At 52.8% G+C, this 24,053-nt stretch overlaps 1 protein-coding gene across 3 annotated transcripts in view; it reads right to left on the minus strand.

The window, feature by feature from the left end:
* Nucleotides 1–24,053, minus strand: part of LOC120958116 (dorsal-ventral patterning protein Sog) — a 247,514-nt gene that overhangs the window by 6,849 nt on the left and 216,612 nt on the right. Inside the window, exons 3-8 of one of the 3 annotated variants that reach the window (XM_049606175.1) lie at nt 22,984–23,993; nt 19,836–20,104; nt 18,397–19,188; nt 5,686–5,789; nt 4,902–5,034; nt 18–80 (exon numbers count right to left, since the gene is read on the minus strand). In XM_049606175.1, coding sequence (XP_049462132.1) covers nt 18–80; nt 4,902–5,034; nt 5,686–5,789; nt 18,397–18,535 — 439 coding nt within the window. In that variant the 5' untranslated portion in view covers nt 18,536–19,188; nt 19,836–20,104; nt 22,984–23,993. Of the gene's footprint in view, nt 1–17; nt 81–4,901; nt 5,035–5,685; nt 5,790–18,396; nt 19,189–19,835; nt 20,105–21,280; nt 21,578–22,983; nt 23,994–24,053 lie in introns of those variants that run through there. The other 2 variants (XM_040380700.2, XM_040380707.2) reach the window with 2 other exon arrangements.

Consider the following 24,053-nt stretch of genomic DNA (forward strand, 5'->3'; position numbering starts at 1 on the left):
TGGGGGAGAATACTTACGTTTGCTGCGCTCCTCCTCTTCCGGCATCGTCGCCTGGGGAAGATCTTGCACCACGTCAGGACCTGGAAGGGAAACAGAGAGAGAGAGAGGGGGAAGAAAAGAAAAGAAAGCATGTAAGTACACGTTTGCTGCATGATAAGATACTGTTGCCATGTGTGTGTATGAGTGTGTGTGCAAAATACGAAGATAACGATCGATCGGCAAGGGTGATTTTGGAGGGTTGGACAGCGGGGAATGGTGCAGGGTTTGGTCTGTCGTTCTACAACTGCAATGACCTGCGTTGAACCCCTGCCCTGTCAATGCCTGTTGGCAAAGCAATCAAAGAAGAAGAAGCAAATAAGAAGGAAGCGACGGCTTCTGTGCGAAAACTAGCGGCGCCGGGCCCTAAGCGACGAACCTCACTACTTTTTACTGCACCATCTCGACCACCGACCCTTCCCCCCCCCCCCCCTTTCATGGTCTTGTTATCTGCTTATCGGCGTTAAGGACGTAACACTTTTGCGTTTACACACCAACCCCCTCCTCCCTCCCTACCTTCCTTCCCCATTACCCCCACCCCACTCCCTCGTCAATGTAGTGAAAGGCCCCGGGGCGCGCACAGGTTTCGGATACGCCAGGTCGCGCTTATCGCGCTTGTGTGGCGCGCTGACAACTTACAGTGCTTAGCGTAACTATGCAACTAGCAGATTTTATTTATTTATTTAGTTATTTATGTTTGCAAATAGTTACAAAAAAAAAGGGAGCGACAGGTAAGATTAATGTTTTTCGTGCACTGAAAATCAACATAAAAAGTCGATTGGAAAAAGTGGCTTTTTTATTATTATTTTTTTTTCCTATGCCGTTATACAGGGTTTCCCACGATTTATTGGTCAGTTCCCATGATTTTTTGGTGTGTTCCCACGATTTTTTGGTCGTATCCCATAAATTTTTGGTTCGTTCCCATAATTTATTGGTATTTTCCGATTGGATATCAATACAATTGGACCAAAAAATTCTGGGAAATGACCAAAAAATCGTGGGAACGCACCAAAAAAATATGGGAACCCACCAAAAATTGATGAGAACCAACCAATAAATCGTGGGAAACCCTGTAAACACACAGAAAGGCAAAATGCACAAAATGACTCTCGTTAATCGCTCCTTCAGCTTCCAAACAGGCCAAGTATCTAAACACGGCTAAACCCAGCCACGAATGTATTTTAATATAATATTTTAGTTACCAACCATTAACAAAAAAAAGGCTTGAGTAAAGGATCACCACTACACCCACAATTTGCTTGTTTTTTTTCAAAAAAAAATAATAATAATAAAAAAGCAACTATAACATTACGTTACGCACTGTGGTAGAAACGGACGAACGCGTTATGGTTTGCTGCGAATCGTTGTGCCCTATGGGTTCTTTTTCTTCTCCAATTTCAAGATCACATCCCCCACAATCCGTGAGGAGGAGGAGGAGGAGGAGGAGGAGGAGGAGGAGGAGGAGGAGGAGGAGGGGGGGGGGGAAGGAAGCGGGTCCCCGGAAACCCGCCCCAACCCAAAACGGAAGGCTCTCGAAGCGTCAGTCATGGTTTGTTTGATGTCAAGTTTTGCGTGCTAATTCCTTCCCGAGCGGCGCATTTTCTTCCCGACAGATACAGACCAGTGTGCGTGTGTGTGTGTGGTATACAACACATATACAGTGGTTGCGTCACAGGCTCGGGGGGCTGCCGCCGCCACTTCCCTTTATTTGTCTAGCTGTCTGGGGGATACGCGCGGGGCGGGGAGGGGGGGGGGGGGCGGTCAAGCCGAGCCAAGGCGACACGAGCACGGTGATGGTGGTGGTGGTGGTGGCACGGTTGTTTATTTGCACGATTTGCCTTTTGTTTGCCTGTGCGCCCCCGAGCTGTGTTTGCACGTCCACACGGTCGCCGGCGTCTTGTGGTGCTGCTGCTACCCACCGCGAAAAGGGGATCACCGCGCTTGTGTGCCCACCGTGTGTCCATTCACAAAATCCCTCCACGGAACCAGCTTCTTCGTCCGTGAGATCCGTCCGCGGGCTACAGCCAGCCAGCCACGGCGACCGGGCGTGGAACCGGGGTTACGCAACGGTGCAGCAGAGCCGCTTGTTTTGTGCGCTCTAGAACGAGCAGGAGTCCACGGTGGTGCCCCACACAACGCTATCTTTGCATATCTCGGTAAGTGCGTAAATTCCGGCTGCGGGCAGGCGCGCACGCAGATTACGAGGAGGAGGGGCACACATACACACACGCAAAAAAAAAGGCAAAGACCGATAAAACTCCAAAACTGGCCACACTTTCTCCGGAATGACGACGCCGCCCCAAAAACGGGCAACGGAACTGGCACAGATGTCGGCATTGTGTGTGAGTCCACCCCCCGGGAGGAGGTGTTGGTAGTGGCAGTGGAGAAGAAGGTGGAGGTGGAGGAGGAGGCTCCAGCTGAACGCCAAAACAACGGACGCCCCCAAAAAAAAAAAACGAAAAGACACGATCGAACGTTTGCACGGGGATCACTATGTAGTAGTAATGGGTCGTCGCCGTCGCAGCTGTGCAATGTGGAAAGAGTTGTTGACGCACACACACATACACACACACACACGCGCGCTTTGGTGTTGTTCGGTTCGAAGGAATCGATCAGGTGCTCTGGGTGGTTTCTTGGAAAAACTGCTCCAACCATACAGGCGACAGTGACGTATGGTTTCTGGAGGGGGGAGGAAGGGGGGCAAAGGGGCGGCAGGGAGCTCGCTGACGAGCGATTGGAGTGTGCGATAGGCGGCATAGGCCAGACTAGCGCGCGATTAGCGGAAGGAGCCATAACACCCCCCCCCCCCCCCCCAACCCCGCTCTCCCAATTCACCTTCTTCCCCACAAGCTTGCTAAAGCCACGGCGCACTGTGCTATCAATAATAGTAACACTTCCACGGGCAAACAAAACCGCGGGCTGGCGGGCGGGCACACGCACACACACACACACACGGCAACACACTGGGGGGAGAAAATCGGTCGAGGTCAGACCCGCGCAAACCAGTGGCTCCGGGCGCCACACACTGGTATCTTTGGGGTGTGCGTGGTGACTTGCACGGGGAAGGCAAACCACACAGACACACACCGGAGGCGCTTGTGCAAAACATGCCTCACACACACACACACACACACACACACACACGGTTGGAAGAAGGAAGTGAACCTGACATCTGGTGCGAAGCACTTCGTCTCTAGCAGTGAGGACTCCTCAGACGCACTGACATATTGCGCTGCTAGAGAGTCGTCGCGGGCAGTAGTAGTAGCAGCACTGTGAGCTCTTATCTCCATTCCCGGAAGTGGGTTGGCGTATATCCCAATGCATGCATGGCAAGATGACTCCCTTTCTGTGTGCTGTGCGCTACGTTCTAACCCACCGACCCTTTGGATCCTCGGCAAATCTCAGGACTCTCTGTGATGGCACCAGTCGCACAGAGTCGTCGTCACCGAGGGCGCCCTCCTGCAGAAAAAGCTCAAGGCTAACACACACACACACACACACACACACGGGGAGACGTCGTTTGTGCGAACTTATGTGTGAAGGAAGGAAGCAGAGGAAGTATGGTGATGAGCAATGCGGGGTGTGGGGCGACGACACTAACGGCAGCAGCAGCAGCAGCAAGCAAGCAAGCAGATGCGATTTACCAAGGGGGGGGGGGTGTGATATCAGGTGTTGGGTAGCCGCACGGCCGCGGCGCCCTGACAAGGTGATAACGATTGCGGTCAACACGGTCCAGTGCACGTAGCGCCAGGCTACTGGACAATGAGAGAGCAGGGGCGAGAGAGAGCGAGATAGAGAGCGAGAGAGGGCAACAAAAAAAAAAAAAAAAGAGAACGCTCTGTTCGCCACGCCTCGCCACCAGGTAGGTGGTGTAGGTGTGGGTGTCGCCAGTAGCTCGTCAAAAAAAAAAAAGAAAAAGAAAAAAAAAGCTGAACCATTCCTTGTGCGAGACGACGGAGCCTCACCAGATATAGAAGGTGTAGAGTGCTGCTACCACACCACACGTAGCGAGCCAAAGCGCCAAAAGCGTACCGCAGGCAAACAGATCAACCAAGTTAGAGTCACCGGGCAAGAGGAAGGGAGGGGGGGGGGGGGTGGGTGAGGGCAAAATAAACGCGCGTAAAATCTACTGCCGGGCGCACAATCGGGACGGAGACGGGGGCCGTGCGGTGTGTGAAATGAGCGCGCGAGCGCGCACCGTGATGGCGCCGTCGCGCTTCAAGAGACTACGTCATTCGGTCGTGGTGGCGATGGTTTGGCGAGTCTGGTGCTGCCGCCGCCACTTTTTTGCCCTTGTTGCGGTGCGGTCACCCGGTCACCTCTTGTCCATTGCCCCCCCCCCCCCCCCCCCCTCAAGTCGTCCTTTTGCCTCCTGCCGCGAAGCATACTCGTTTGTTGTGATGTGTGTGTTTTTTTTTGCCTTGCTTTGCTTCTGTTACATTCTTTCTCTGTCTGTCTATCTTCTCTAGAGGGGGGGGGTTCGTTGTCTCCGCCACCTTCGCCGCGAGCCGAGCGATTGAACTCACTGTGAATGGTGCCTGAAGGGGGTAACAATAACAACAACAATAAAACACTAAAACAAGCAACACAACCACACGCCAATGAACCGGCGCTAAATGGTTGGCTCCTGTGCCCCCCCCCACCCCCCCTCCTCTTCCCATAAACACTAAAGCCTGTGAGGCACTGTGTGAAACGGTTCAACTGCTGAACCTCAGAACCTTATCCTATACGAAGGAGGCACCAGCAGTGGGGACGACTTGGCCTCTCGCAAAGCCTCCGCAGAAGGGTGGTCTACGCTGCTCAACACACACACACATACATACACATACACAGAGAGACACACAGACATATAGAGCGGTACTTACTCTGAGCATCTCCCGGACAGGTCTTGCAGCATCTTCCCGGCAGCAGGATCGGATCGTCACAGGTCGGCTTCGGGCATTCGTTCTTGATGTTGCGACACTGGACGCGGCCCACGACGCGACGCTTCTTCTGGAACTGGAAAGAGAGAGAGAGAGAGAGAGCGAGAGATGTAGCGAGAGAGCGATCAGAGGTGTCTGCGGCTGGTGTGAATGAATTTGCAAACTCCAAGCCCCCGCTTCTTTCGTTTTTTTTTTTTTGCTGTTGGGTGGGTGTGTTAGGATGACTTCTCGAAGGCCTGTGAAGCCGGGGAAATAATTAATTCATTAGGTAGGGGGAGGGAGCACGGGGGGAAAGGATGCTTTCGTTGAAGCTTGGGCGAGATAATCGATGACTTTGACGAGGCAATAAATCCTGCCGCAATCGTCTGGGCAGCAACCGGGCGCGCCGGGAGGGAGGAAGAATGTTAGGCCACTTTCAGCAGATTTTTTTTGGTGCAAAATCAAAAACAGGAAGAAGATGAATGAAGGGAAAACGATCGCCCGAATGAATTTGAAATGAGCCGCACGGGTTTTGAATGTCTCCTGGGGGAGGGCAGTTGTAGTGTTTGCCGCCGGATTCCGGTTTTGACTGTAAAAAACTAGCAAAAAAAAAAAAAAAAAAAAAACTGGGAGACTGGCCCAGACACAATCCCGCAAACCGATAGCTTTCCCAGTTTGTGGTGCGACAGTGCCAGGTCTACGTCTGTGTGGTCTTTCAGGTGGTGGGCCAAGACAGCCGCTTACTTACCGGTACACATTCGCACATGATGCAGTACATGACGCCAAACGGGGGGCCCAAATCGGCGAACCAGGTCGTGTGCAGCTCGCGTATGGTCTTGCCAAACTGGCACTCTGTAACGATAGAGAGAGAGAGAGAGAGAGAAGAGCATACATTAGTTTGATTGAGCGAGAGAGAAAACATTTGGATGCTGTCGGGGAAGTGGATGGCGAGCGAGCGAACGCCAAAAGGAAAGAAGTGGCGAAACAGTGGCATCACAAAACAGAGAACCGGTAATGGTCTAGCCGCCAAACGCAGGAAGAGGAGAAGAAGCAGAGACAGGGGAGGAGGAACAGATTAGTTAACAACTGGCGCCACCAATTTGCGCGATCGATCTGCTTTTTTTTTTTTGCTACTGCTGCTGCTGCTCTCGGTAGGTCGTCGGACAGCGAAAGAGGTGGCGGAAGAGCGCAATGGCCGTTTTTTGCCACCTTCGTTGTTGCTCACCGGCAATTCCTCGCCGGGTTGGAGCATTATCGTGCGCTGGAAGGAAGTTTGGAGCAGAACCGCTAAATTCAAGTTATCCGCGGTGGCTTTTTGTTTTCTGGTATCTCCCCCCCCCTTCAAGGCGCGAACACGAACGTATCCGTTGCGTAGTTGTCAAGGGTCTGGCGTTTGCTCTAGCTCCCCTCCCCCCCCCCCCTCCCCCATGCCACCCTCCCCCAAGATCACAAATGACAGATGTTGCCGAGGTACTCCCCGGGCAGGTTCGGTGACTTCCCGAGGCCCCAACGCTCTTCAGCGCGTTTCGGCTGTGCTGGAGCACTGGCGATCGGTCGATCGATTTCACATTCATCATCAGTGAAGTGGAACGGTGGGGAGAGAGGTGGGGGGGGGGTTGATTATTGGGGGCGGTTTTTGCTGTTGCCGAGAGCTAATTTATGGTCCCATTCATCTTCGTCGCTCGGGTTTCCGATCCGGTACGAAGCCGAAAAACAGAAGAAAAAAATCAACCACACACACACAAACACACTGAGTGCATTATGTAAGGTTGGAGAGGCGCAGCCATGGGTTTTGGTGGGATAAAAATACTTGTGTGTGTGTGTGTGTTTGCCGGCCGGTATCCACAGGAACAAAATTAAAAAAAAAACTGTTTTGTCGCACATGGTCTGAGAAAGATCTAACCAAAAAGGAAGCAAATCCCAACAACAACAAAAAAAGAAAATCCACAACAACCAATGATGTAATGGAAGTCGGGCGGGTGACGACGACAACGACGACGACTCCTCCTCGGGGAGGCAGGCAGCCGGGGGCAGGAGGGTTGGTCCCGGGTGGCGGGAAAAACGCGAGGGAAGATCAAGGTCAAACGCTCTGTGTGTGTGTGTGTGTGTGCGAACAGAGTTGTTGTTGGGGTTGCGGTTTTTGTTTTGTTGCTTTTCGGTTTTGACGTGTTGTTACCTACCCGGGGGGGCGGGCGTTAAAACTACGCAAAAACCACCCTTCTTCCCGCCTGTGACACACACACACACGCTTGGTTGAGCGAGATTAAGTGTGTGTGTGTGTGTGTGTGTGTGTGTGTGTGAAGCGCAGCGGACGAGACGAACACGCGTTTTTAGTATGCACGGGAGGGCGCGCGCTTACAGTACGCTCCATTCTGCGCAACCGATGAGCCGTGGCCGCCCTCTACCGGATGTGATTTTGTACCCTCCCCCCCCCCCCCCCAACCCTTTGCCTCTTACCGCACAAACATGCTGTGTGTCAAGTGAATGTCACAAATCTGATTTTGAACAAAAAAAAACTCATCTCCAAATGGCGCATTTAGACGCGTATCTGCCACTGTGTGTGTGTGTGTGTGTGTGTGCTTGGAATGGAAAATTCCTGCCGATGAGCTGCACCGCCCGCTCCCCACCAAACTCCCAAACCCGACGAAGAGGACACGCGTGTGTGTGTGTGTGTGTGTGTGTGTGACGGGTATATATCACACCCAACCCACCCACCCTCCCCCCACCCACCCAAAGCGCCCTGTTTGCTCGTTTGCCTCTTAAATAGTAATAATAATATCTTGATCGACATCACCCCCCCCCCCCCCGGTTCCCCCTCTTTGTCCACCCCCCCACCCCATTAAAGAAGTGCGCGCTCGGAAACCTCCCATAAAAGATTGCGAAACGCGCTCACACAACAAATCATACGCCAATGATGCGCGCAAAAATAGAAAATGATCTTCGGGCGTTTTCCTACCAAACGGAAAGCGCACACACACACACGGTGGAGGGTAGAAGGAGGGGCGGGGGGGGGTATGGGTATGGAAAAATGAGATCGCACAAGCGCGCGCGCGCGCGCGCCAGCGCCCGGAGTGGTTCCTTCTGCTCTCGCGCGTGCCCCTCAGCAGCAGCGGCCAGCACTCTTGCGCCGCTCGGAAACAATCTGTTGCCGCCGCTAAGCCTTCTTCCCTTCCCGCTTAATTATGTGGTTGTAAAAAGTGGGATGGGAAATGTTGTTTTTTTTTTTTTTTTTGGAAAGAGGAGGATTTTGCTTTCCGATTCCCATTCCCCCGTCGCAGCCAACCGCCGCAAGACGGGGAAAGGAGACGTTTGTGGGGGTGAGGGGGGGGGGGAGATTGAGGTCCCGCCAGGGGGGGGGGGGGGGGGAGTAGTCTCGCGCGCGCTCGTCAATTAAAGGCAATCATATGCATTAGCAACCAATTCAACCTCCAATAAAAACGGAATCTTGCACACGCTCTCTCTCTCTCTCTCTCTCCTTCTCCCCCGTCTTTTTTTCCGTCCTCTTAGAGATGAACGGAGCACAAAAGAAGCAACAAAAAAAACCCTAATAACTCCTCACACACACACACACACACGCGGGGTCGATCACGGGCCATCACGCGGACCATCTGGTGGGCCAAATGGCTCCATCGAGTCTCAAGTAATCGCCTCCACATGTTGGCGGGCACTCTGCCCGCGCTTCCCAACCAAACACACACACACACACACACACACACGGTGATGATGATCATCATCACATCTCCACCCGCCACCTATCGATCATTACAACACAACGACGACCCCCTGACGGGGGGGGGGGGGGGGGGGAAAAGGGGAAAGGAAGGCCCCAAAAGGCAGGCGGTTGGGCCGTTTGCGCCTCCGCCTACGCGATTAATAAATAAATAAAGAAATATGAAGCACACACACACACACACACACACACACACAAGAAAGGAGGTTAATTTTCTCCCTCCCCCCTCCCCCCACCCTTCCCGTTGCTTGTTTTCCCGCGGTGAAGATGTACACACTTTACACCTTTTTCTTCTTCTCCCGCTTCGGTGTGTGTGTGTGTGTGTGTGTGCTCTTTTCCACTCTTGCTGCTCATTGCTTTTGCACGCTCCTTTCTTTTTCCTCCTTGGGGTTGTTTTCTAGATCTGGAATGTTTGACGTTTTTATTTTTGCCTTTTTGCGGGCGCGCACGCAGCGTTTCGCTGGAGGTACTGTTTTTTACACCTTTTTTTGTAGCCGTTTTGTTTGAATTTTATTTGCTTCTCTGGTTGTGTGCTCCGTTGCTCTCTTTCTTTCTTTCTTTCTTTCTTTTTTTTTGGTGCTTGACATTTTCTTTTCTTTCTTTTGTCTTGTTTACTCCTGCATTTTGCAAAAAAACAAACAACAAAACAACAACTTTAACACTGTTCTTGTCCGTTCCTTGCATGTGTGTGTGTTTTTAATGTATATTTTTCGTTCGTTTCGTTTCGTAAAGTTTGAAGTGTCTTATATTGCTTCTTCTCCCTCCCACACACACACACACACCGAGCCCATCATCTTTCGGCCGTGCAGAAATTGAAATTTATTGCCCGCGTTATGCGCATTTCGGTTGGGGCGCAAATAAACCAAAAAAAAAAAATAACGCACCCCCGCATCTGACCCGCTCTGGCTGCGTAGGAGACGCAAGAGCTCGCACGCCGCGAAGGTGGACCCAAGATCAATTGGAGGGTGAAACGGCGAGAGAGCACACACACACAAACACACATACACACCCCGAATGCATGATTGATTCTTCCCCAATTAAGGATGTGGGATGGAGCGGGTTTTGCGTGCGGCGACCCAAACAAAGGGTCATCACCGGGGGCCCACCTACAGTCCCCCCTCCCCACCCACAAAAAAAACCCGTACTCTGGACAACGCGCCTAATTCGGGTCCTTTTCATTTTGTTGCAGGAACAACAAACAAAAAAAACCACTTCTGATTGCCTCTTCCACTCACAAACAGCGGGAGAGAGAGCGAGAGAGAGAGAGTGAGAGGGGCAAACGAACACGAATTAAAACAGACAACAATGCGCTTTTGGTGCGCGCGCATCAGCGGTGTGGGACGGGCCCACGCGACGCAACACCCCCCCTCCCCCTCCTCGTTCGGCAACGTTTCCAAACAATCAGCCCGAAAGTAGCAAAACGCCAACTAAAACCTGATCGGATGATATCATCATTAAATTAAACTTAAACGGGCAAAACGGGCCCGGTGCCTCGTTGCGACAAAACGGTCACTGTCAACAGTGGCCCTGGGTGGCAGTGGTAGCACTTCGCACATTCGAGTTTGGTCCTCATTGTAGAGGAGGAGGAGCAGCGAGAGAGAGATGTTCGGGATGTTCGGGAGTTCATCTGTGTGAAGTTGAGATCAGAATTCAATGTCAATGTTGTACAAAGATAGAGTTCCATCTCCTCTTGGAGAGCCTTGGGATATTCGGGATATTCGGAAGTTCCCGAACAGCGTGCAGCTGAGATGTGTTTCATCAGAATTCTATCTCAATGTTGTTCAAACATAAAGCTCAATCTCTTTTTGGAGAGCCTTGGGATATTAGGAAGTTCCCGAACAGCGTGAAGCTGAGATGTGTTTCATCAGAATTCAATCTCAATGTTGTTCAAACATAAAGCCCAATCTCTTTTTGGAGAGCCTTGGGATATTAGGAAGTTCCCGAACAGCGTGCAGCTGAGATGTGTTTCATCAGAATTCTATCTCAATGTTGTTCAAACATAAAGCTCAATCTCTTTTTGGAGAGCCTTGAGATATTAGGAAGTTCCCGAACAGCGTGCAGCTGAGACGTGTTCAAACATCAGAATCAGAATTCAATCTCAATATTGTTCAAACATAAAGTTCAATCTCTTTTTGGAGAACCAAGGGATATTCGGAAGTTCCCGAACAGCATGAAGTTGAGGTATGGTTGATCAGTATTCAATCTCAATATTGTTCAAACATAAAGTTCAATCTCTTTTTGGAGAGCCTTGGGATATTCGGGAGTTCCCGGACAGCGTGAAATTAAGGTATGTTTGATCAGCATCAAAATCCCAATGTTGTTCAAAGATAGGGTTCAATCTCTTGTTGGAGAGGCTTGAGATGTTCGGCAGGAGTTCGGATCTCAACAGCAAGCTCCAGGAGAGCGTGTTTCAATCTCACACCTTGAAGATGGCCGTATGGTATTGCATCGTCGATGCTGACTGAGCCCAGAGACGACACACAATGGGCCACCAGTGTCCAACACCAGCGGAGCTCCAATGACTCGCCGGAGACGGCGGTAGTGAACAATACCGTCGTTGGTGGCGTAGGTAACGTGTTGGCGGCCCAGAAAGACATTAACCCAGGGAGCGTGTCAGCACACTCGGCGCTGGTGTGGCGCGCTGTGGACAAGATAGATGAGGTCAGTCCTTTCAAGAGGCCTATTAATTAAAGCGGAGGTGTGTGTGTGTGTGTGTGTGTGTGGGCGAATCAGAGCACAACGACTGCAGCTGGCGTGCCGTATTTTATTCACACGCGAACGAGCGCGCGCTCGCGCACACGCAGGATCCTCTTCCAACGTTCAACGGCGGTCGGTTGTTGACGAACTATTGCACCTATCTCCGGGGAGGGTGGTGGTGGCATGAGCGCAACCGCAGCACCGGGGGGGGGGGACTTCGGGGGGCTGCTGGTTGCGAAACCGGAAGAGGTACCCGTTTGAAGTACGCCGGTACGTGGTAGAGTGGCAGAGTAATTTACGACCTGTTCAAACAAACTGACACTCGATAGGGTCACACAATATTTGGGTGTTTCGAGGCGGCGGACAGATGCGCGACTGACTGACGAGAAGTAAAAAAAAAAAAAAAAACAAAATCGAGCAATAAAACTCTTCCATCTCTCCAAGTGCATGCGAACAGGCGGGGCTGGGGTGGCGAGCACCACGAAACAAACCCCGCTGGAAGTTGAAAACCTGAAAGAGGTCGTTGACAGAGTGCCGATAAACATAGCCGTGCTCGGGAGGTGGGGTTGCGAGACGATTCGATAGCGCTCGCGGCGAAAGGAAAGCCAAAGAAAGGGAGCGAAACCGGGCACGGGAGATCCGCGGCCCGTCTGTTTACATTTCCCGGCCCGGCGTTTGGACTGGTTTCCCCGAAGAATGCGAGCGAGCGAGCGAGCGAGCGCGCGCGCGCGCGCGCGCACTCCGAACACGATGTTCGATTACAGAGACCCGCTCCTCCAGGTTCTTTCCCAGGTGGTCTCCCCGCCCATCGGTTCGATCGTTTCGCCCAGACGCACTGTCTGCCTTTGGGAGCGACGGGGTACAAACAGAAACGGAGAGAAGAAGAAGAAGACACAGAAAAGTACTCTGGACTGGTCGAAAAGGCACAACCACCCGGGGGACCCCTGGGCGCGACATCACATCAGCAGGTGGCGCGAGGAAGCTGGTGGGACGACTGTTGCGGTGAGGGCCGGTTGTGTTGATAGGATGAGCCGACACCGCCTTCCCGACAGCTCGGCGGACCTGGCCAGACCGAGCGGCGGCACTCCCCCCAGGCCCCGGTGAAAGTGGAGTGCCTTCGAACCTTCGGGATCTTAGAACGGCAGAGAACATTTGGGCCGAGTGTCGCGTCGAGTCTGTTTGGGCAGTCACTCGGGATCTCCTCCCATCGGTGGGAAGAGCTCTCCAATGTGAAGATATACCCAATAATATTGCTAGGCAGGGCGAGCCGTGTTCCCGCCGGCTTTACAACCCAAGCAGTTGATGTGGGGACGTGGAAAAGCAACAGCACGCAGATAACGCAAAGCGTTTGGAGCTGGAGTTTTGGAGACGCCACCGGAACGAACAAGTAGGCACTGATCGGGCAAATATGGTAGGTGGATCGTGCAAATATGTGTGTGAAAACCATCCCCCCCCCCCCCCCCCCCCATGCGTGACAAGTTGAAGATCCCCGTTTGATGGAGCACTTGCAAGACGGTGTAGTAGTAATGACGGTTTCATGTTCCACCATCGCTTGTAGCATCGGCAAACCGGACACGGAAGATCGATTAACACGAAGAGGAAGAATGCCTCCGCTGTGCTCCGTTGCAGTGTCCCCGCCACATTCCAACCGTTCCGGGAAAGGAAGTTTGAGGCCGTGGGAACGCTGCACCACAGAACCTTGGGGAAGTGAGACAACAAAAATGCGACAAAATCTTCTGGTTCTACCGTGGTCTGCCGTCTGGTCAGATCAGAGCAGCCAACCGAAACCGAAGAAGCAGTTGTGCTGCCGCAGCGTGTGTGCCTATCTGCGTGTCTGTGCTCTCCTGCACCAATACCACCGTGTCTCTCTCTCTCTCTCTCTCGGTGTTTGTCAACGCCGTTTGAAACGGATTTTGCAAAAATAGCAAACGGTATGCGCGGTTTGAACTTTAAATTGCGCGAAGTCAATTCATGTCGCGCGCCACCGTCGTCGCCGACGACTACCCCTGCCTTCCCACCACCTCTCCTACACCACCGCCAGAGCTCTTCTTCTAAGCGACTAGAGCTGTGTGTCAAAAGCGCGCGCGCGTGTATGAAATCGTATGCAGTGCGCACACTGACACACACACACACGCACGCACAGAGGCCTTTTTAGTAGCCGCTCGAAGTACGTGCCGCGTTGTGTAGTAGCAGCCAACGCACGCATGCAACGCACACGCAGGCAAGGCCGGTTTACTTCCATCCCCCTTTGCAGCGTGTGCGTGAGGAATGTTGCACACCCCTCCCCTGACCCTGTTGTCTCCTGATCTGAGCGCTGATCGACTCTAATGGGGGGGGGGGGGGGGGGGAAAGCTCAGCAACTACAGCTCTTATTCCCCAATCGCACGTCTCTACGATCACTGAGGGCGATATCTCGATCTCGATCGCGAGCCACTGTGTCACACACACACACACACACATGCCGATGGTGGTGTTGTCGTGAGGCTGTATTAAAATGGCTACCGCACGGACGACGCCAAAACCGACGCCTTCGAATTGGAGAGCCTTTCGACCAGCTCCAGAGATATTTCGCAGCTCCGCCTAGGTGTACCTGTCGACAGACAGCAAACCACAGGAGCATTCGCTACACAGCAGACAGACACACATACACGCAACCATAGAGCAGGAAACAGATGAAAAAAGACACACTAAAGTCGATAGCGAATGTCGACTAGAGTAGTGGCCGTGTGCCCGTCAAGACGGCGGTGACTTCACTAAAAATAGTCTACGATAGAGCATGACCGATGAATGGTTGAATGGTCTTTGCAGCGCCATCTTTGCATGGTGTAGGTATGTCTGAGTGTGTGTGTGTGTTTGTTTTTTTTTTGTCTGGGTACAGGGAGCTCCCCTACAAATCGTACCACGGCTCCCGTGACTCCTCCTGACCTGAGACCGCATCGTGCCGCAGGCGTGCGCCTGTGATCTGCACGATTAATTGGACGGGGTATCTTCTTTTCCGTTGTTGTTGTTTGTGTGTGAACAATTTTCACCACTTCACTTTGTTTGAGCCGGTGGCCTCAGAGAGCGTGGGGGCGGCTCACTCTGATATGTCTGGGACGGTGTGTTGTGTTTTGAAGTATGCGAACGAAGAACAAAAAACAAAAAACACCTCCAACGGGTGGGGCGGCGCGCGGTTGTGTGTGTGTGTGTGTGTGTGTTTTGATTGTGCCCCATATTTTCGACCGCCCACCCCCCCACTCCACTGCTTGAAAAGTGGGAAATCTTTTTACCTCCCCTTCTGCTGCGTGGAAATGCCACTGTGTGCACATTCTTGTGGCGTGCGCTCACAGGTACGACGACGGCAATCCTCGTTTTGCAGTTCCCGTGCAAATCTTCCCGACCCGCCCTCTTTCCGGGACTGGTTCGAACGTCACATACGCTCTCCGGGTTCAATGAACTGCTTGCAAGTACGTTTACATTTGCAAAAAACGACTTCCTCCCCGCAAACCTACGCGCAAAATCAAAATGGTAACCTACGCGCTGTGATGAGGTCCCTCGCTTCTAGTTGCCCTGCTAGTGCGCCCGGCTTCTTGTGTCCACTAACCCAAAACCATGGCGAAACAGTGAGTCAGGTGGGAAGTGCGAGTGGCTCCCAATTCCTTTCCCAATTCTAAAACCCTGGAATTCCGGGAGAGGAAGATGTGATGCGAACATCCAGATGACACAGTTGTCTGAGGTCCTCGCCAAAGCCCAAATGTGGACTTGTGCTGTGGAAGGCTTAGCTTGGGAGGTTGGTTGGTGGTGAAAACTAAAAACTTGTGTTGTTCCGCCTCTCGCCAACCAGCCAGGGTTCGCCATCCAATTAATTACCGTCATTCAGGTTAACGCAAACGCGCCAACTTGTCAACCTACGCATTGGGCACACGACGACGTGCGGGCCAATTCCAATTCCACCCATTTGTAATGCATTTTTAACGCATGTATGTGTGTGTGTGTGTGTGGGGTACGGTTCGAGCAGTAAAGTTCCGTTAGTGAGGCATTCAATTACTCGAATAGCACACGCAACCAACACCAACAAGCAAACCGTGCATGCTGAAAACGGTGCATTTTTGGTTTTTCGAGGTTACAACTGGTCACTTTGTGGCAGGACCCAGGCGAGTAGGTGTAGCCAACAATGCAATTAGCTCAGCTCAAATAGCCAGAAAACGCACAGACACACACTCGCCAACAAAGGGTTCGTTGTGAGAAGGGGGAAAGCGGTGTAATTCAATCGTTGCATCTCTTCCCCCTCAAGGTGTTGGAGCTCCCCCGGGCCGGCTTAGCAACTTTTTGGGGCTCGCAAGGTGGGATGGAGCGGCCCCAGTGTACAATTTCTAAGCTCTCTTACTCGCCCTCCCCACCCCCTGTGTGTGTGTGTGTGTGTGCGTCCCTCGTGCAGCAAATGCAAATGAGAAAAGCGGCACACAACAAGGTACGCAAAAATATTTGCGCAGCCCGGTTTTCCGAGGCGCGTGTTCCGTTACGTTTCCGGTTACACGGTGCAGCGCGCTTTCCAGGCTTAAGAGGTTGAATGGCCCCCCGAGAGAGAGAGAGAGAGAGAGAGAGAGACAGGGCGATAGGAGTCAGCAGCTATTTACGGCCGCGGACTGATGAGGCGCAGACATTGGCCCAGAATGCCAACAGGCTTACGAGGTCGTAAGCCTGGACTCACAAGAAGGCTCATACACGCCGGGAGCCCCAAAGAATCCATGTTCCAGCACCGGGAACGCGGGTCAAACAAAGTGGCAGCAAGAACACGCTTCCGAGCAATGGTCTCGTAACTCGTCGGAGAGCGAAAGACTTCAAACTTCCGGACAATGTTTGAGTATGTCAGGATCCTAATGTACACCCCGATATTCAGGCCGTTGCGAGGGAGCATGGTGGTCTGATAGGTTGCGAGCTAAAGCAGCCGGGCCATCGTAACATCTGGGTTGTTACACAGCCGGTCACGTCCAACACTTTCAGAATGAATTTACCGCTTATAGCTCAATGTATCGTTTCCTTTCCTGCTTATTGGTAGCCTCCTCTCAGGTAGCACCGGGGACACCGCTGCCGCAGGTAAAGCGCGCCTGGGATCTGAGAACACGTCCCAATACCCAACAAAAACCAAAAAAAAGATAACCCATAAAGCAACCGTCAAGCAAACTACGGTTTACAAGGGCGGACGACCAAACGTGTCAAATAGAGGAGGGAGCATTGACGCAGCGGGTAGCTTTACACAGACAATAGCTGCAGGACTGCAAGACAAATTGGCTCGCACACTGGAATGTCCCTTCCGAACCTGGACCGCCCGTTCCAGGGATGAGAGGTGAAGAAAATAACAAAAAAAATTGGTCGGAAAAGACAAAGAATGTGTGACGAGGGAAAGAGGGTGTCCGATTGTACATTCCCCCCTGGGGCGGAAATCACGGAAGCGTCACTTCCGATTCACACCAACCCAGACACACACACAGTCATCTGGACACACCTGGTGTTGGAAGAACTTCAGGACGATCTACACATCACATCTTCGGCACGTATAGCTCTTGCTTTTTCTCTCTCTCTCTCTCTCTAGCTCTTTCCGAAAAGAGCACGCATTCTTCAGCATTTCAATATATTTATACACGCTCAAAAATCTTGCTTTCGGGAAGGTTTTATTTTTCTTCTTCTTCCTCCCGAAAGTCAAAAGCTGCCGATGCGGCCAAATCCGCCAACGACGCAACCAGCACACGGCCCACCCCGAGCCAAACCGAAACCGAAGTTGGACAGTTTGTCGGGACACAAAAATAATTGAAAAAACATCATCATCACACATCGGCGGAAGCGAACGCGTTCGGTTCTTGTTGCGTTAAAGTGTGTGGTCACGGCTTGCACGCTGGTTTGCAAAAGAGCAAACAACAACAGCAAAAAGACACCTCCTTTGAGTGAAGCTAGAAGAAATTATGAAATATTTTACCACCGCGCGCGCGTGTGCCCTGCCCCGACGGGATGGTTTGTTTTTTTTTTCTTTGCTCGGCTGCTCGGGGGGGAAAGTCCCCCGCTCTGCTCTTCTTTTCACATCACGACGGGTCAAGAGAGCATCCTTTACAGGCAAGGGCATGGATTGGGGTTTTTGAGTTTAAAAGTTAAATTAACAAAAACAAACACACGCACACGTTTTTTAGGGGGAAACATATTTTGAGCTAAACCAATCCGGACCACCGATCCTTACATAATTATCACCGCTTGTCTGCAGCGTTTGATCGTTCGTTGAAAAAAAAAAAAAACTTAAAACTCCACTAATGTTTTCAAACATTCGCAATTCTGCGCCCGGCGGAAAGCGATAAGCCAATTCTGAGCACGGTTCTGGCCGGCAGATGCACGCTAGAAGTTCGTCGGCGAAGATGCACCGGCTAGGTGCCCCCGCTCTCTCCTTAGAACACGCGCCAGCCAGCGCTCACGTGAGGTTCCCCGCCGTACGCGCGAGCCCTGCTAAAGCCCTGCCTAAAAGAAGGTGTGGCCCGTGCGGATTGCAAACAGTAGTTGTAAGTTGTCTTTTTTTGGTTTTGCTCCTCCATTCCAACCCCCCCCCCCTCCTCCCCTGCACCATCGCAAAAGGGCGCGCCCTAGAGCGCGATTGCAAACACACGGGCGGGCGCAACACACCAACTAACAACAACAACAACAGCGAAAAAAAGGGCGAAAATAGATATCTCGTGATCAGCAACTGACGTCCGCCGCTTGGCCTGCCCCTGCCGGGCTGCCGGGTGTCTTTCCCCACAACAGACCCCACACAGCTCCTTCCCTTCCTGCACCCGTCACAAACCTGACAAGACCATTCTCACGTTCGGTCTCGTTCGCAGAGCTCGAAACTTCCGTAAAGCGTGAGGGGTTTTTTTGTTTGGTTTTGTTTGTTTGTTTGTTTGTTTTTTTTTTTGTTGCTGTACGCGTTTCGTCACCGAATTGTAGAATTCGGGCAAGACCTTAATAAAATGTTAAGGGGCGGCTTAACCGTGCCGATTCTGTGCTAGTGCTACACGCTAAAAGGACACCTACCTGCGGGCCGGTTGCGGCGCGCTCCCTCGTCCTCGATCAGCAGCGGGTGGCGGCGGGCCGCTACCGGTCGGGCGGCGAACCCGACCAGCACCAGCACCGACAGCCACAGGAGACAAAGTGTCGCGATAAATTTAGCCATCGCAGGCTGCGGTTGCGGCTGGCTGGCTGGCAAATTGTGTGTATGGGGGTTGGGTGCTGAGATTGGTTGGAGCGTCCTTTCCGCGCGGGCGAGCGCTACCGCGCGCTCTCTCTCTCTCTGCGCTGGTTGGATTGAGGATTGGCTGGTTCCTTTCGGCACACTTTGCACTTTGCACAAACAAACACTTGCACTACTGCACAGGGATTTCGTTTCACTATTTGATTGATTGATGTTTCACAAAACTGTTGGGTGTGAGTGTGTTTTTTTCTTCAGGTTTTGTTGCTTTACTTTCACCGTTTTTTTTTTGGTGTTACAAATCGCACACTTTTTGATTTGAGGTTGTTAATATTACTTTTTTTTGTTGGTTTTCCTCACGGCGCGGGTTCCTCGCTTGCGTTTTTATTTCCTTTCCTTTTCAAAGCAGAAACAAACGGGCCGGTTTCTCACACACTGCACCGACACTAACAATTCGTGACGTTTTGCACACTCACTCACACTTCGGGGCGTTTTTGGATGCACTTTTTTGCTTTTGCTTTTTTTGTTTGCGTTGCACTGCGCACGGTTTTGCTGGGTTAATGTTGCGACCGGCCGGTCGCCGGACGTATTATCCCTTTTTGGGCGGCACTTTTGCACCAGCGCAGGGTGTTCTGTTGCTGCAGCGACCACCGGGTGCGTAGGGAAGAGAACATTAGAGCAAATTAGAAACAAAAAAAAAACACACACACACAGAAAAGAAAAACTGTTTGTGCTTTGGGATTGGTTTTCCTTTCTTTGCCCACTCTCCGAACGGTGTGTGATTGCTCGGTTAGGTATGTGCGCACTGGGCAGCTTCTCACGAGCGACTGAACCGTCCTGCCGCTGCGAAGCCCTCAGCACGGGTCACCTGCGCACATACACAGGCGCGCGCGCGCGCGCGCTTATACATGCGCACGCACCCATACAACCCGAGGCACGCGCGCGCGCCGGCACCCAGAAGGACCTGCCCGTTTTAGGGTAGACGAGAGCCGAGAGAGCGCACACACACACACACCTCTACCTACCCTTCTCTCTCTCTTTCTCTCTCTCTCTCCCACAAAGGGGGTTTTTGCGCGCTGCTGCAGCCAACTTATATACCCGCGAACGGGGGCGCGCCAGGACTCGCGCCGAACGGGATTTCCCGGAGAAGAAAAACCCAAACCCAAGTTTTCAGCTCTGGGTGTGTGTGTGTGTGTGCGCGTTATTTGCACCCCGCAAATCAATCCTGTTTCGTTGTTGGCGGCCAATTATATTGGCCCCCCCCCCCTCCCCACACACTGCTCACCTTCCTGCGCTGCTGGCTGGCTCACTCGGCGGCGGTCGGCGGCTTGCGTTTCCGGCGCTTGCGGGTGCTGCGCTGCTTCGGGCGCGTCCACCGGTACGCGGGCCGGCGGCCGACGGCACTGCTGCACTGGCTGCTCCTGCCGACGCTGCTGCTCGGTGCGGTCCCACCGTGCGTTGCTTCCGTTCGTTCGATCGTTCGTCTAGTAGCGGCACCGGCTGCTGCTGCTGCCCGGCGGCTGCTTACATTTTCCTGCACTTCGCGGCCAAACACTGGGGGGGGGCGAGGGGACACGGAAGGAAAAGTAGTACGTTAGGATGAATTGAACCGAATTTGAATCAAAATAAAAAAAATAAATAAAAAAGTAGGATTCAACTTTAAGATTCTTATTTGAAAAAAAAAAACCCCAAATGCAACTCTTATTTGCAAACCCAATTTTCCTTTTCTTCTCTCACTCTCTCTCTCTCTCTCTCTCTCTCTCTACAGTTTTCGTTGAAGGGTGGCAAAATCACAATTTTCTTCCTCTTCTTTTCGGCGGGTTTTTTGAGCGTGTGGCGTGTGTTTGTGGCTGTTGTTGTTGATGGTAGAGCGTAATTATTCTGCTGCTGCTGCTGTTGCTGCTAGCGCGCCGCGCTGTTGTTTGTTGGCGGCAAACATGACCTGCACCAAGGCGTCCTGCCCCATATCACTGCATCCCGCCCCCTTTCCCATGCCATTGTGTGCGCGATTGAGGTTGATGAGATGCGCCGGCGGGCTGGCAGCGCTGCGCCGTTGACTCGTCGTCTTCGTTGGCAGGATCGTGCGGTACAAACACACACACACACACACACACGCGCGAGCGCGTGAAACACGATACCATTCGGGCTCGAGTGGGAGGGGGGGGGGGAGGGGGGTGGTGAACACCCCCTTTTTCACACGTACATCACTCTACATCCCCTCTTCACCTCCTCACCACCCAGGCACACACATACTACTGTACACACACACACATACACACTGTCTCGGTCGGTCACACGGTTGGTGGGCTGGGTGAAACGGTGCAGCGCAGGATGGATCACCTTTTTTTTGCAATACATCGCCTCCCCCCCCCATAACCACCCCTCCCCTCACCCCCTTACGATGACTTGTGATGTCTTTATAAATTTTTAAATTTATTTCCTCCTCCTTCCCCTTCCCCCAACACCTCACACTCACAAGTTTGCGTTCTCTCCCTCTCTCCCCCTCTCTCTCTCTCTCTCTGTTTCTCTCTTTGCCAAAAAAAGGCGAAATTTCGCGCAGCCACCAAAAAGGAGAGAAGAGCGCTGGCATGGGGATGCTCTTTTGCGCGATCGCTGCTGCTGCTGCTGCAGCGCCCGCTGTCACAAATGTCACACTGCACACACACACACACACACAGCTACAAGAAAGAAGGAAAAAAAAAGATGCACACAAACAAACCAAACAACAACCTTTCAAAAAACGGTCGCGCGGGTGCTCCACCACCAATTCGGTAAAGGGCGACCAACAGACGGGCCCCAAAAGGCAACGCTTCCAACGGTCTGACAACACTGCCTGCGCGCCCGGTTACACGAAACACTGCTGCTGCTGCTGCTGCTTGCTTGCTTTGCTTTGCTTTGCTTAAACTTCTACTGGCCCTGCTGGCTGCACGCTCACGTTCTGACTCTACCGAGCAACCGCGCGTTTGTGCGATCCGCTCGATGGGAAATCGAACCTTTTTGGCTGCTCCACCGGTTGCGAGCGCTCGAGCGCTCCCTCATTCGCACTCTCTCTCTCTCTCTCTTTTGTTTAAGGTCGCACTCGGCTCATTCTCGCGCGCTCTCGCGCACCACGCTCGTTCGCCGTGCTGCGTGCTCGTGCTCGCTCGCACCGCACTCTTGCGCCGGTTGTGTCGGTTGCGCTACTTGCGAGTTGCATCGGAGAGCCGTGTGTGCGCTCGCTCGCTCGCTCGCTCGCTCTCGCTCTCGCGCGCGCACAGACTCCCTTTTGCAGAAGCCTTACTCCCTTTTTCTTTCCTTTTTTTTGTTGTTGCTTTTTTCGCCCTTCCTGCAACGGGGCTGGCTGGCGTTTTTTTTTTTTTACTCACTTTTCATTTTGTTTTGCGCCACAACTTGCGCGACGACTTATGGGCCGCGCGCGCGCTCTCTCTCTCTCTCTCTCTTTCTCTTTCGCTCTTCTTGGGTGATATTCTCTCGCCCTCGCGTGCATCTCGTTGCCTTTGTTGTTGTTGTTGTTGTTGGGCTTAGTGGTGGTGGGTGCAAAATGCAACCCCCCCCCCCCACCCACTCCCAAAACCCCAACCCTCTTCCGGCAAACGGGCAAACCCCGTAGTCGCTTGAGCGGACTCGCCGCGACAGAGCGAGAGAGAGAGAGAGAGAGAATGAAGAAAAAAAAAAGGAACGGATGCAAATATGAAGAGCAGGTAGAGTGGGGCCCTCGGCAAGAGCATACGCATTTTAAGGGGACAAGGTGGGGCTAAGTTTTAGTGCATCCCGATCACTCTGAACCGGGTTTACCCCGGCCCGGCCTATCTGGGTGGGTGGTGGGAGCCGGAAGGGTTGAGTAATTATCGCACAATATTTCGCGGGTACACTGATGCGCTCCCGCGAGAGTTTGTTCACGCGCGATGCCGAGGGGAGGCGTTTGGTGTTTTGGCGGTTTGGTTTTTGTGTGTTATTGGGTTTCGTCTTCCCCCCCCCCCCCACCATCCATCGAAGCAGCAGGCGGCGGTGGAGAAGAGTGGTGAAAGAAAGTGCTAATCACGCTTTAATACGTGCGAAGCAGCTTCGGCTGCGCGGACGGGCTCAAAACGGAACGAACGGTTTTGTTTTTGCATTTCTTTTTTTATTTTCTTTTTTGCCGCTCGGCGCCTTTTCTGACAGGTGACGTTCGTGCTGGTGCGTGCGTGCGAATCGCTCAACTACGCCGCCGCTCCTGCTGCTGCTGCTGCTGTGTGAAAGCAAAAGAACGCAAAAGAATGTGCAGCTGATTAAGCGCTGTCTAAGCGCTGCACAACCGCAAGCGATGCGGAGGAGACCGCCGGCACCCGCCGGTTTAAAATAAGATCACGCGCCACGAGTGATAATCACCAACCCTCCCCACCCCCCAAAAAAAAAACCCTTCCCCCCTTCCCCTCCCCTTAAATACAACCTACCTTGGTGCGAGTTGCAAATCATTCGCGTTGCGCGGTTTTGATTCGTCCCCTGCAAAATAGACAGCGGCGCGGAGTAGGGTAGTGGTGGTGGACCTTCCTGCGTGTCTCGTTGCTGCGCTTTACGTTTTTAGGCGTCGCGCGGCGGTTCTCGAGACTGCTGGTGAAGATGCTGCACGATATGCGCGCGCTCTCTCTCTCTCTATCTCTCGCTGTCTGTCTCTCTCTCTCGCGTACGCGCGCTCTCGTTTTGTGCCCTGGGCGGCCGGAACGGTGCGAAAACTACAGCACGCGGCGGCGTGCGCGGCCGATGATAAATTGTCTCGCCTCGCGGGTTTCCCACCCCCTCTCTCTCTCTCCCACACACACACCCGCACCCAGTGGTTACTCAGTTACAGCTCCGTTCTCTCTCGCTCTCCCTGTCGCTCTTGGTCGCTGTATCCAATTGCGGGGTATCCACGTTCTGGTTCTGGGTGTCACGGTGGCTCCGGGGCTCCACTACAGCTGCTGCCGCCGCCGTTTCACACCTTGGGCGGCTGTGCGCTGGGCTGGGGACGATCCAGGTGCGCGCCACCACACGCTCACCACGATCGGAGCGTGCAGGCGCACACACACACACACACACGCACACACAAACGGGTCTCTACGGCAGATTACGGCGGGGGGGGGGGAGGTACGGTGGTTTTTCTCTCACCTTTTTTTGTTGTTGTTGATATAAATCTTCTGCCCACCGATTACTGGGGGAGCGATTTGTTTTTCCTTTCCTTGCCCGTCTCGTCAAACCGATTGTGTGCTGTGTGTGTGTGCTGTGTTTGCGTGTGTCAAGAAGAACACGAGAATAGCAAACCACTCGCACGATCCTTGCCAATGTAGTGGTTGTTGTTGTTGTTGTTGTGGTCGTTTGTATCGGATGTCGTCGTCGTCGTTTTGTCGTTCGATATGCGTTTGATCGTCGATCTCCCGTGCGAAGATCTCTGTGCTGGCAGCTGCTGCTGCTGCTGCTGAGTGGGCGGCTGGCAGAATAGAAAAATAGATAAACCATTCACTCATACAACTCTGGGTGTGTGTGTGCG

The sequence above is a fragment of the Anopheles coluzzii genome, chromosome X, assembly GCF_943734685.1.
Source record: "Anopheles coluzzii chromosome X, AcolN3, whole genome shotgun sequence".
Classification (NCBI taxonomy): Eukaryota; Metazoa; Arthropoda; class Insecta; order Diptera; family Culicidae; genus Anopheles; species Anopheles coluzzii.